Source organism: Struthio camelus, chromosome W (genome assembly GCF_040807025.1).
Source record: "Struthio camelus isolate bStrCam1 chromosome W, bStrCam1.hap1, whole genome shotgun sequence".
Lineage (NCBI taxonomy): Eukaryota > Metazoa > Chordata > Aves > Struthioniformes > Struthionidae > Struthio > Struthio camelus.
In genome coordinates, this window is record NC_090981.1 from 7,160,124 (window position 1) to 7,173,976 (window position 13,853).

Sequence of the window (13,853 nt, forward strand, 5' to 3'; positions counted from 1 at the left end):
GAGGGGACTGGAGCATCTCTCCTATGAAGAAAGGCTGAGAGAGCTGGGCCTGTTCAGCCTGGAGAAGAGAAGACTGAGGGGGGATCTGATCAGTGTGTACAAGTATCTGAAGGGAGGGTGTCAAGAGGATGGGGCCAGGCTCTTCTCCGTGGTGCCCAGCAACAGGACAAGAGGCAATGGGCAGAAACTGAACCACAGGAAGGTTCATCTGAACATGAGGAGAAACTTCTTCACTGTGAGGGTGACAGAGCCCTGGCACAGGTTGCCCAGAGAGGTAGTGGAGTCTCCTTCCCTGGAGATATTCAAAACCCGTCTGGATGTGATCCTGGGAAATATGCTCTAGAGGACCCTGCTTGAGCAGGGAGGTTGGACTAGATGATCTCCAGAGGTCCCTTCCAACCTCAACCATTCTGTGATTCTGTAATTACCGCTATACAAAGCTCTTGCCACTAATCAACGTAGTATTCTTGCTTACAATCAGTGTGGGTACCTGATGCTGCTGCAGTCTGTTACATACTAAAAAAACCTCCATACTCTGTAAGTGGAAATAGCTTTTTTTTTTTATTTACATACAACTCAACCCTCACAGCAGCCTTAAAATAAGCAAATGATCATTTGTAGAGAAGTGTTTGTATTTATAAAGCAGATATTTATTTATAAATTAAGAAACAGTTATTAATGAGTTTTGACTGTCAAATGAATTATGACTATGTAATAACTAACCAACAAAGCAGGAATTAGAGCACTGACTTCCAGGCCTACCTTTGGGACAACTTACCACAGTAAGCAAACTTGAGTGACAATACACAGCTCTCATGAAGGTGCAGTTGATATTTGTCTGGTTTATTTACATGTAGCACTTCTACATTGCTGCTCTCCATTCCCACAGCTAGCCATTCACCAGTAGGACAATAACCAAGGGAAAATATCTGTGAAAATTAAATAGCATTTACAATTTAACTATTGTAAGGGAGGGGGAAAAATGAATTGGGAGAAGGAGAGAGAAGGGACAAATAAAATTCACATAGTTCATTAACAAGACTGTTGTTCAGAAATCAAGTGATTAAATAACCTCTCTTCTTACCTATTAACTTAAGAAAAGCTAGGGAAAGAGAGCAATGTCACTCAGGCTATCATATTGTTCCAGAAGCTAAATATACGAAAGCTCCAAAATATTGTGTTGTGAGCAGCCAAAACAAACAGAAGGAACCATTTCCCAGTTGTACTGTGCTCAGTTCTCAACTAACATTTTTTCTTTTCCTCTCAAGTTGTAGGAAAATTCAGTTACCTGTGACGTGAAGTCGTGCTGTTGTAGCTGTCTCCCCTCTCTCAAGTCCCAGGATCTGACAGTGTTGTCCAAACCTCCTGTCCAGAGCTTGGTGCCATCATTAGAAATGTCAATACAGCTGGCTCCGTCTGTGTGGCCCTGGAATTGCCTGATAAAACAAACCAGATTGAACAATGATTTCCTGCCAGAGCTCAAGGTAAACACTGTTGTGGTGTTAGTTTTGGACTCTGTCCATGTGTGTCATCTCTTCTGTGTCTGCTGATGGGCAAAAAATCAGCCCCTCCCTCTGACTAGGCATGAAATACAACAGTATTACAAAAACATTTTCCAGGTGCTAGAAGTGAATTGCATCACAGATAACTGGACAAACTCAAACGTTTCCTATCAGGTCTTGAAAAGTAAGAGAGCTTGCAAGAAACCTAAAGTACACTAACTATACTTGAAAGTACTAGTGAACAACTCTGATTAAAACAAGTGTTCAGGGAACAAAATTCCCCCAATCTCAGAAAACAGCTTCTGGATTTTGCTTTAACTATAAGTCAAGATGATAAATAGTTGGCAGAAACATTAATAGGAAGGGATCCAGATAGTTAAGCGCAAGCATTACTGGGTCAACAAAGTTACATTCTCTATGGCAGACCACAAAATAACTAAACAGTGCATTTTGTTTTAAAATCTTCTCATTAGAAATTCCCTTTCAGAAATGAAAAGGTCAACTCGAATTTTCCTTAATCCTTTGGCAGAAGACTGAAGCTCCTGCATTTTTCAATCAGCAATTAGCTTTAGCAAAGTCCTGTGCCTCAATGTCAAAGGTGGGGGGGAAATAAACTAGTTTGGGAATGAAGGGTAGGAATCACTAAGAGCTGCCACAGAAAGGTCATGTGGCACATTTTGTTTTGTAGCACTGGTCTGAAAATTCCACACGTTATCAATTAACAAGATCAGCAAGCAAGTGGCAGGAACACTTACAACAAACACTAGAAGGAATAAGTAGTAACTTGTACCATTCATTGAAGACCATCTTAGATGTAGAAGGAATTCACCTTTACCAAGACTAAGCACAAATACGGCAAACTGAAGATGTCATATACCAAAAATCTTATTCATGGACCTAAAAGTTTTAGTAGAAAGTCAAGTTTGCAAGCGCATCAATATGAATCTCACTGCATAAGTTTAGGTCAATTATTGATATACAGGAAATCCAGCTGAAATACAGCAGACAAAGCAACTTCTCCAGTTTATATATTCAAAACTTTCTAAAAATCAGCCTTTCCTTTCTCAGACTATTCTAAGCCACCACAGCTTTGGTAAGCATAAACCAAAATTTATCTTTTAGGTATCTCATCTTTTAAAACTAGTTGCTATGAGCCACTTCACACATAGCCCTATCTTTTTCAGTCATAGTACTAATGCTGAATATTGCCCTGCCAGAAACTTTAATCTTCTACTAAGATATTCATTAATCAAAGGTTTAACCAAAGAGATTTCAAAAGTAACTTATGCTAGACATTGATCACACTCTCTGCAACCCATTCTGAAAGTTCTATAGATCAAATTCCCCAAAAAAAACCCTCAAATACCTTTCTCATGAACAACAAAACAGTCCTTTATGCTTTCCTAAAAAAATGGGGGAATCTACACTTTCACTTTTGTGCAACTATTATTTATCATCATTAAGCATTGAAAACTCTATTATTGAATAAGGCTTAAAATAGGGCAAAAGAACAAACCTGTTTCCTACCAAGTTTGTTCAGTCTACATTAACCACAAACCAGAAACTAGTAGAAATGCTACTTGTAGCAGCCTGCAGACAAATCTCAACTGACTGAAACCAATAGGAGTTTTTACACTGATTTCAACAGATTACAGAACAGCCCTTTATGTCCTGGAAGAACATCTTACAGGACTGGCTGAAGCTACTAAACCTAGTTTCTACTCAACTTGGGTTCAAACTGCATTCTTTGGATTTACTTGGCCGTCATGACCCATTATACAGGGAGATAAATATTTATCTAGCTATCCAAAGAGTAACTTTAATACAAGTATTCTGTAAACAAGTAATGACTCACCTGACCAACGTCTGATTGTGCAGATCCCACACTGCAATGTTCCCATCACTACAGCAGGAAAAGCACACCTTGGAGTCAGGGCTGATAGCCAGAGCATAGCAGGCAGGGGCTGAAGATGTCAGCTCTGCTTTTATACGAGGAGTTGGTGCTGCCAGGTCCCATATGGATAATGTACTGGCTTCCCCACCAACAATCAGGGTGCATCCATCAGGCAGCAATTTACAAGACCGGATGTAGTTATCTCTGTTCTGTACAACATAAGTCATCCCTGTTATGTTAATACACGCCTGCCAATAATGACCACCAATATGATTCTGACTGCATCCAAATTTTAAATAGGAGACTATTTTTCCAGTACCAAAGTACAGAAAAGAAACCAGCAGACCCTAAAGGGTTTCAAACATGTGTCTCATCACTAACCAGAGATTACAGCTGCAGAAATTAAACTACAGATTCATATTGCCAGTCTACTCCATTTTGAACCTGATGAATGGCAATTGTTCCATCTTATTACATAAAGACAGAGCCAAAATAAGCTTGCATTTGTGCAAGTGCACTCCTTTAGCTAATATCACTGATACTATAGTAATATTTCCAAAAAAGCAAATGAACTCTCATTTTGGCATTGAAGAAATCGTTTCTGAAAAAGTAGTTCAAGTCCCATGCCTTTGAGGTTCTGGGGCTTTCCTTTAAACGTTATTTTGTGTTCACAATTTTTAAGTAAAAATATTCAATATTTTATAGCCTTACGCATGTTAACTTGGATTTATACTGGTCCTTTGTTGTTCAGCATGATTCTTGTATTAATGGTTTCACGTTTGTGATATGATTGCTGACTGAGAAGTACTATAGGGATTTAAAGATGGAAAAAATTTCAGCCTTCATTTATTACAGGCTTGACTCCATAAGCATATTGGATGTGAATTTCTCCATACAAGCTGCCAAATTAATACAGAAGAGTTCTTTAGAAGACAGAAGAATAAGATCTGTAACTTAAAACAAAAAACACTCTAAGAAGTCAACACTATGTTTTACTTTTTCTTATTACACCAAAGGAAAAGTAAGCTGTGTGGTAGAAATGTTGGCTGAGTTACTGGCAGCCACACAGCTTTATAACTTAAAGGCAGCTAGGACTAGTACATCCAGAGAAGTACCTGCTGCAAAACAGAATACATATTCAGTCATACTTTTACTACTAGACAGCTAAAATGGGGGCAGCAGTAAAAAAAGAGCAAAGGCTTAGAAAAACACATTTATTTTGATCAATACTTAAACAAATATTACTTCATTCAGAATTTATATTGCTGAACTTTATGACATTAAGTCTTAGTTAACATCATTCCACTTATTTGTCTCTTTCCAAATGCCTACTTGCCAGAAGAACCTTTTATTGAGGTTCACTGCATAAAAATTCTCAGCTAACTAGACTACTGAACTCCATCTGTTTGGTAACCAGTAGAGGTGAAAAACAAACAAACAAAATGTATAACATTCAGAACAGCAACAGAAGCTTAGCAAAACTTAAAGTGATCTTGATACCTTGTTATATTATTTCATTATATGGTTGCTATTCCCTTAAAGTTATTTCTGGCATGAGTTAAACACCTTGGAATGTTCTGGGTAGTTCTGTATAAGCCTGGCTATATTCCTTTTAAACTCATGCAGTAGGAAAACCATGAACATGACTAGAAAAAAAAAAAAAAAATCACCCACCCACGCTCAGGTACATTGTTTGCTCAGAAGTCCTAATATATTATTTGACCCTTAACGATGATATTTATCCCTAAACAAACCAGGATTCTTCCATTGTAACAGCACCTGTTTAGTTAAACAAACAAACCCAACAGACAGCTAAAGCAGGAAACAGAACTGCCTATTTCCTTGTAATATGAATAAAGTCCAGACAAGGACAACCATTTCCTTATCGAGTCTCCAAGGAGAAGTTACCTTGTGCATAAGTTCCTGTTCACTTACCAGGCAGTCCAGTTGAGAGACAGGGCTCTTGTTGCCAGGGTGGCTGATATCCCAGACTTTGACACACCCCTTCCCACCTGTGTACACGTGTCTTGTGGGGTTGCTGATGGTAACTGCACACACGACTTCCCCATGGTTCAGTGTGTTGATCTGACGGGCATGGCGAGGGATCCCTGGACCAATGAGGGCATCGGGAGGGAAAGGTACAGGCTGCATCTGACCATCTGCACTTACATGAAATGAATATGCTCTTTTGGGGGAAAGAAAGAAGGGAGAGGAAAAGAATAAAATCATCAACCAGTTACACTGCCCAAATGCATGAAAAAAAAACATAGTATTTTTGCAATTGCTTTCTTACCAATCTTTTTTCACATAAAAACCAAAGCTACAGTGCCAAGTAGTGCAGACCCAACCCCTGACCAGCCACTACATTTGCAGACTTCTTCCATGGGACTTGCACCCATTGCCCTGCAGTAGAACTAGCTCTGGTGCAGAGTCAAAATTAAACTTGCACTCTATTTCTACACCTCATCTTTAACATCAGCATTAGCTGTGCTCACATGCATGTCTTCAGTTGGGAACTAGCACTTTAAACTGAAAACATAAACATGCAGAGTGCACATACACATATCCCTTTCATTAGAAGCCTGATACCATATTCAGGAAAACATAATTAAGAGAAGTAGTATTTTGGAAAAACTGAAAGGCTCTGTTTCCCAGGTATTTTTGGCACTTGTGTAACATCTCTTATACTTAAAAATCACGCAGTGAATACAAATATGAAAATCGAGGGTTAAGGAGTTAAATACCAGCACTGAATAAAATAACAAAAATAAATAAATAAAGCAAGCACACCTCCTTGGGGACAGAAGTTACACAAGATATTTCTTTGCACTCACTGTGATGTCTGAAGTCAGCTCTACAAGGACTAGGGCACAAATAGCAGCTAATGAAGGTTTCGGGTTTAAGGTTTTTAAATAATAATGAAAATACTACTGCAAAAAGGCTGCTGTTTATTACAATGGTGAGATTTTTTTTTTTGGTCTTTTTGTTTTAAGTGCATACATAGTTCACATTTTCAGACATTCCTGTCCCTTTTATAGCATTCTCCAAGAGACCAAAAATGAATACAAATGGTGAGATATGAGTTCTCCTTTTACCACTGAGCTACCCTTTCCCTAGTGATACTTTATTTTTCTAATATATTCTTATGTTCAGAACCGTCCTTTCTTTTCCAAGTGTACCTTTCCCAGAAATCTTCAGTCCTTGAGTTACAAGTTAAAGTTTAGCATTGCATCAGTCTTCCCCAGACCCAACAGTAGATAGTTCAACTTCATTCTCATTTCTGAATGAGTATTTTCAAAGTATTTTATTGCACATTCCCAAATATTGCACATTTTGGAAGAATAGAACAGGCAAGAGGTCCAGATCTGTAATAGACATCATAACATACACCTGGTGTCCTTTCCTAAAGCAACTGAATATGTCCAGGAGCAGAGCAGAAGATCCTCCTTTAAAAAGGACTTAGAAGAAAGCAGAAAAGACTTACTCTACTGTTCTTTCATATAGGGAAAAAAAAGGGGGGGGGGGGTAGAGAAACAGTTGCCCCATGCAATATCACTGTTCTCTCAGTAGAGAAGGGGAAAAAAGCTGGGGATGAAGAGTCACTGCTATTAACCAAAAAGAAGAAAGGAAGAGTGCCTGCACATGCAATTCTGCACATCATTCCTGTTTCATGGTTGGACGTGTGAATTAAAGACATGCTCAGAGAGTACACAGAAATGGAGGATGAGCAAGCATGAAAGATGACAAATAAAAGAAATGGGAAATGCAAGATAAGAAAGGAAGCACAAAGTTCACTCCCTTATGACCATACAATCTGCACAGCACATCAGATGTATTTCTTCCCATGGGACCCTTTCCTTTATCATTGCTGTAATTCTGTGTCCTAAAAAAGGCTACACTAGAAATCTGTACCATTTTTGTGAAGAGTAGAGATAAAACTGTCTCAAAGTAGTTATTCACTAAATAGATGAGACAAAGGATGAGAGAAGAAGCAGAAGAGGAGCAGCAACAAGACTGCTCAAGGCTGAACAACTGCTCAGGTCCAGGTACAGAATCCAACTACAGAGTCATTGCACTTAAGAGGCTGGAAAGCACCACCCCATCCTAGACTACAGATCAAAGTCAGTTGCAGAATATTTGTTAGCAACAAGAGTACACAGAACCACGCAACTTTGAAGTCTGTCCATGTTTTTAATCACTGACAGAAGAAAAATAATTAAGCAAGTATCAAGCAATTTTTCCTATCACGTTTAAGATGAATAATCCATCTGCATTTTTTTTTTAAACATGTTAAAGAAAGTTATACCTTGAAGGTACTTTTCAATTCACAATATTTTTAAAAAAATCTGGTGTTTTGAAATGCCTCTGTGCATATACATGTGTAGCTTCCCAGTTCTTGGCTGGGATGTGGTGGGAGGAAGACAATAGGAACATTTTTCAAGTGCTTCATGTATACTATAGCATTAAGAGGACTTTTTACTCTGAAACGCCAACAATTCGACCCAACGTATTTTAAGCACGTATAAGTTTGCCATGTTAAGTATGCCATGTTCAAAGTGTGGTTATATACATCATATTACTACTTTCAGTTTTACCATCACCATCTGGCATTTGCTTCCAAGATTAGTCATCACTCAGGATGACTGAATTTGAAGGCCTAACAAACAGATCAGCCATAGTTTCACACAAGTCAACCTGCACTGTAGCAAAAACTGTCTTATCAGCAATCCACTGTGCAAAGAAACGGCTACTCACTGCCAAACTCCCCTACTGACACAAGCACACAAACAACTAAATGTTCCCATTTGTTTGAAGGTAAGTGGTATGTCAAGCTAACACAACCAATGTTAACATACTTGCATTCTCCAGTAATTTGTATCTACTAGGTAATATGGTATAACGTTTCTTTACTGGCACCTTTTTCTTTGAAAAAGGCTTGTTTCATTTGCCACACTGACACTCCTTAGATAACAACAGCTCCCATCTTCAGAAGAATGCAGTACTAGTGGTAGCAGTGCAAATGACTATTTGCAGCTCCAGCACTCTGTTGCTCTAGGCTACCTCTATATCAGGTCACCACGTCAGATTGCCTACTCCTTGACTTCTGAGGAGAGCTGTATTTCCAGGACCACACCTAAGTATCTTGAGGTATACATACATATGATTGGGAAATGACTTAATTTTTAATGCACTAAAGATATTCACAGGCTTGAATCCTTCAAATTGATGTGCATTTTCGGTTGCCCAACCCTAAAGGGGTCAATATTTAGTTAAATTTAGTAAGTTCTTGAGTTCTCTAGAGCCTGACTTGATGATTTCTCATCAGGCACCCCTTGACACCTCCCAGCCTACCTCCTCCTCAAACTGCTATGCACATTTGAATTCCATAACACCACAAAATTACCATGTGCATGTTTGTCCTTTTAAAAGGATCTTGTAGAACTGACAGCTTATGCCAAAAACTATGTTTTTGTCCACAGTACTCTGTCACTAGGAGATGACTGGGCTCCATGATTTTCCATCTCTGGTGAAATGATTTCTAATATATTAAGATAGCCCCTCCTCATGTTGAGTTAACACACACAGCAAACAAAGAAAAAGTTCTTATGCAATGTTGTTATAAGCTAACATAAAACATGCTAAGTAGATATTAGCCAATGACTATATTTACACTTGTAGCTAATTGTATATTATGAGAAAATTTAAATAACGTTTAAAAACTGTACTTGTGTTAAGAACAAAAGATGAACAAGTTTAGATCAGATTAGAATAGCTACAAGGCAAGTTTACATGGCTTTTATTTAAGGGGGATTCTGAGAAATAATATACTGTCACCTATGATTACATCCCCTCTGAATAAGGGGCAAGCTTCATGATTCATTCTCCTTCTGATCTATTGTATCCAAAAAGTTTTTTTCCTCCCCTCTATGTCAAGGAAGCACTGAGAACCTGCAGAATTCCCATATATTACAACCTACTAAGGTTGTAAAACTAAAAAATAAACTTTTTGTAAGACTAAAAGGCAACTCTGTTTACCAGCTTAAATCTAGTAATTTTGACCCTCCAATTCCCAAGTTCAAAAATATATATCCACCAACATGCTGAGGACAGCCCATAATAGCTTTCCCCTCTTTTCAAGGAGATTTTTAATAGAACAGTCTTCCACACGAATTTATTCCTCAAGAACATGACAAATTGACTGAACTACCTACCTCTTAACTACTCCGAGTACTCAGATTGATATAATACATGCAGTTCTTAAAGTATCATGCCATCAAAACAAAAAAAAAACCCACACACTCAGCTTCCACTTCATCCCTCCAATTCAAACAAAATTCCTAAACTAGCACAAAAATACCTCAACTGCAAAACACAAAAGCAGACAGTTCCTTCTGTTGATGACTGCATTTTACTTTCAGTTCTTTGTATACCAGTTTATTTTTAGTTAAAGTTATCACAACAAACATCGAATATCTTTGAATATCTGAGTATGGTATTTCATTATATAGGACAAAACGTCAACAGTTAGTAATCAAGGTATTCATATAGGACTAACAAATCCTTTTAACTTCATAAATGGCATCAAATCATTCTATCCAGAGATTTTGGGGGGGGGGGGGGTTGTCTTCCTTTAAAATATTCCTCACTGTCCATTCACTCAACAAATGTAAAGATAAAATTGTTTCAGTTTTTGTCTTAAGCAATCTAGTTTACAATTCCAAAATGGTATACTATTCCTTTCTGAAAAGCAATGCTATCTGAACACAGTGAAAAGTCAGCTCATAACTAGAATCTGCAGAGTTTACATTTACCAAATGAAGTCTTCCTTTTCCATGAAAGGGAAAACTTGCATTTCGACTCTATCTGATGTCTGTCTGTAACACCTCATGCTCCAAATAAAAGATTTGAAAAAAACAGAAAAATAGATTTGTCCTCATTACTACCATTACTTAATAATTTAAGACACCAGAGAGGCATGACTGTGGGTACAAATCTCACCACCAAACTGGAATATCCATGCTTAGTGCACCATCCAACTATTAGAAGTTGTGGTTCACATCATGGAGAAATCCACAAGAATGTTACTTTAGCAGCTGTAGAAAAGTAAAAGCTAAATAATTACTTCACTAGAAAGGCTATACAGAGCAAAAAACATGAATACAGCACCACACCAAGAATTTACAGTTCAGGGCATAGTTAGATGTACTGAAGTGAAAAAAGGACAGAGTGCAAAACTCTGACACCACATGATCACGTCCAAAAAAATAGTACTGATTTCAGAGACAGAAGAATTACTGATTAGGTGATGACAAGACAACTTGAGGGGAGGGGAAAACACACACAGAAGAGCTGCTAAGAAAAATACCCACTGGCAGCAAGCAATTGTGAAACAGAATATTAAAACATTTTATGCACATTCATACACCCATATATCAAGTCCCTGTCCACAAAAGTAATTACTGAACAATAGCTGAGAGAAAACAAGTATATAAGATCACATAGCTTCTTCAAAACAGTGCTGTCAATGATCTGAAACATGAAGCCAAACATACTACTGTTAGAACGTTGAAAAAAAGTTAATAGTCGAGAAGCGATTAGTCAAATGGCAATAGGCATTAACAGCAACTGAAGACAGAAAAGAAAACTAGGGTGTGTGTACACAAAGGTATTGAAGTAATATAGTAAAATCCTGAACAACCTCAGAGAAAATGCAAAAACAAACCCCCCCCCAAAAAAAAAACAAAACACCATCACACATCCCCCCCCCAAAAAAAAAAAACACACACACCTGCTATCAAATGCCAAGACTAGCTCATTTGTATAAACAAGAAATTGGTCAAGACACTTCAGCTTTCTAGATTGCTGCACAATTCCCGACCCCCTCTGTACCTGCTAGCAAGATTAGACTCTGAAGAGAGCAAAGTTGTCAGATTCACATTCAGAAGCATAAAAAGATGGTGATAAAGACCTACATTTAGTCAAGCTACAAAACAAGTCAAGTGACAGACAAGCTTTTCAGACAAAATTCCCTTGATAAGAGGAGATAAACAAGCAAGAGCAGGCCCAAGGGGCTACTAATTTTTCCTAACAATCTAGTCATTTATAGAGATATTGGAGTATACAGGGGTTAAAGAAAACTGTGTGCTATCAGAAATGCCATTCCTTTGGAAAGAGGGGAACTTAATGTTCTCTTGGAAGTAAGGCTGAGTGGAAAAAAATAGCCCCCACATAACTATTGATAATAACCTGCAGCAATCAGCAGACATATATGGCTGGGGATTCAATAGTTCAAACTGAAAATGTCTCTGTACCACCTGTAACAAGACTCAAACTAAAACTCCATATCTCATAATAAATTAAATGCAGCACCTTAACTGGTCTCTAGGATAATGCAGATTTTGAATTAAACCAAGAACTCCCCTTTACTCTCCATGAATTTGTAACAGATGTACATTGTATGGCTAATATAGATTTTCCTAATGCAAATAAGAGATACTTTCAAAGATGCTGCAGGTAATAGACAGCATCCAGATAGTTGTGGTTAAACAGAACTAAAACAAGAAGCAATTCTAAAGTTGTCGACAGAAAGGTAACAGTTCAGCTTCTGGAATTTTAGGCTTATCTCACTTATAGCAAAGGCAAGCAAAGAAGTTGCTTCAGAGGAAAAAAACTGAGTCAGTCAAAGTAATGTGACTATGAAACATATTACTGAACATACCAAATCAAGTGGAGATTAGGGAAAAGTCAGAGTAAGTGATCTAAGAAGCAGTATGAATAAAATACTGAAGAGAAATAAAGCAGATCAAATTAGATATGAAATATCAGAATACAAAAGTATAACAGTATACATGCACTGTTTGCCTTGAATAGTGCAACAGCTAGAACCTGACCTCCTTCCTCAGTGCAGTTCTTACTGAACGAAAATAGGTTTTCATAGCTTGTAAAATATATTGCTGTGGTTACTAATGAAATAAAAGTTATTGAATGTTTGTGAACACACTGGTTTAAAAGTAAAATTACAGTCATAGGATTTTTTTGATTTCCAAAAATATTTTATATAAGGATGCCAAATTTTACTGAAGTCAGCAAGAAGGTGTTTGGCCCTTAATAAAGGGAATCTGTTTTCAGGACAAAGCATGTTCCTTACTGTACTAAATTTAAACATATCACCATCTGATACATAACACCAACTTGCAGACCCTTCACTTCAGTAATACCATCAACATATCACCAGCTTTTCTTGAAGTAAATTCAGATTTAACAGGTTTCTCACACTGCCAGATAGCTAAGTTTGTTCTTGAAAGCATGGCAGATAACAACAAAAACACATTTAGGATGGCTTTTCTAATGCAAGAAGTCTGCTGCTTTCTTACTGCTATGCAAAAAAAGAGTAGGAGAAAACACATGCTTTACTGCCTGTAATCTGGTGTACACTTTTCAGAATGCTGGAACAATTGACATTATAACTTATCACTAGCTATCAATGGGAGGTCAAGAAGCAGAGGCACAGAAATCTGTGCGTGTGTAACTTTCACCACAGTAAGCATTTCTTATAAACTTACACAGCATCCTAAAAGTAAGTTTCTGAATTTTTCTGAAGCTGCAAAAGGAAAAGTGAAATCATACAGGCAGGCTTCACAAAAGCCTCACAATGGTTTGGCACAGAAGACAGCATGTACCAAGAAAACCCAACATAGGAAGCACAAAACATTAAGTGGGTTTCAAAAATATCTATGTACCTAGTTAGAGAAAAACCTATATTCCTGCTACTTCCTGTTGAAAGAAGAGAAAAGACTAGATGTCAAGCATGAAGGGACAAAGAACAGGTTCTAAAGGAACGTCCAAAGCTGCTATAATCTTTTCTGCCCTTCCCTCCCCAAGGAAACAGATTAGTTGAATTTACACAGTATGTTCCGTTTACATCTATGTAGACTAGTTGTTCAGAAATACAAACCACACGCACCAAAAGCAAAAACCAAAACCCACCCTCAGATTTAAGAGGTCATGTATCCTCATGACTCTACTATATATGGGTATACTTGGTCTCAGTCTACCATAGCCAAATTACGGAAGACCTCAATATATGCTGTTTCAGTGCAAGTATTTTTATTATAACATCGGCAAGCCACATCACAGAAGTAATTTATTCAAGCATCCTTTCACCAATAAACTGTTGCGAAAGTCATCTTACATCTATGCACCATCCACTGCACAACTGTTTCCTTATCCTTTTCCTCTCCAGCTGCATACTTCCACAAATGTTATTTAGTGCTTGCTCTGTTATGCAATGTGTGTATCAGCTGCCAAAGTAACTGCTTCAGATACCCACTGTGATCAACAGTTTCAGACTCTCACACCTGTTAAAACAGCTGTCAGACAAGGAGTCTGAATTTGCATTACATGTTTATGCTCACTATGGTATGAATTTTAGTTTCAATCTGTTCTATCTTACCCAT

The 13,853-nt window shown here is 37.7% G+C and overlaps 1 protein-coding gene across 8 annotated transcripts in view; it reads right to left on the bottom strand.

The window, feature by feature from the left end:
- The window catches only part of LOC104152781 (transducin-like enhancer protein 1), an 85,045-nt gene that overhangs the window by 5,453 nt on the left and 65,739 nt on the right, over window positions 1-13,853 (bottom strand). For all 8 annotated transcript variants that reach the window (XM_068926255.1, XM_068926254.1, XM_068926253.1 and 5 more), the window contains 4 exons: window positions 5,332-5,581; window positions 3,358-3,605; window positions 1,289-1,436; window positions 779-929 (listed from right to left, as the gene is read on the bottom strand). In XM_068926255.1, the coding sequence (XP_068782356.1) occupies window positions 779-929; window positions 1,289-1,436; window positions 3,358-3,605; window positions 5,332-5,581 (797 nt within the window). The remainder of the gene's footprint in view (window positions 1-778; window positions 930-1,288; window positions 1,437-3,357; window positions 3,606-5,331; window positions 5,582-13,853) is intronic.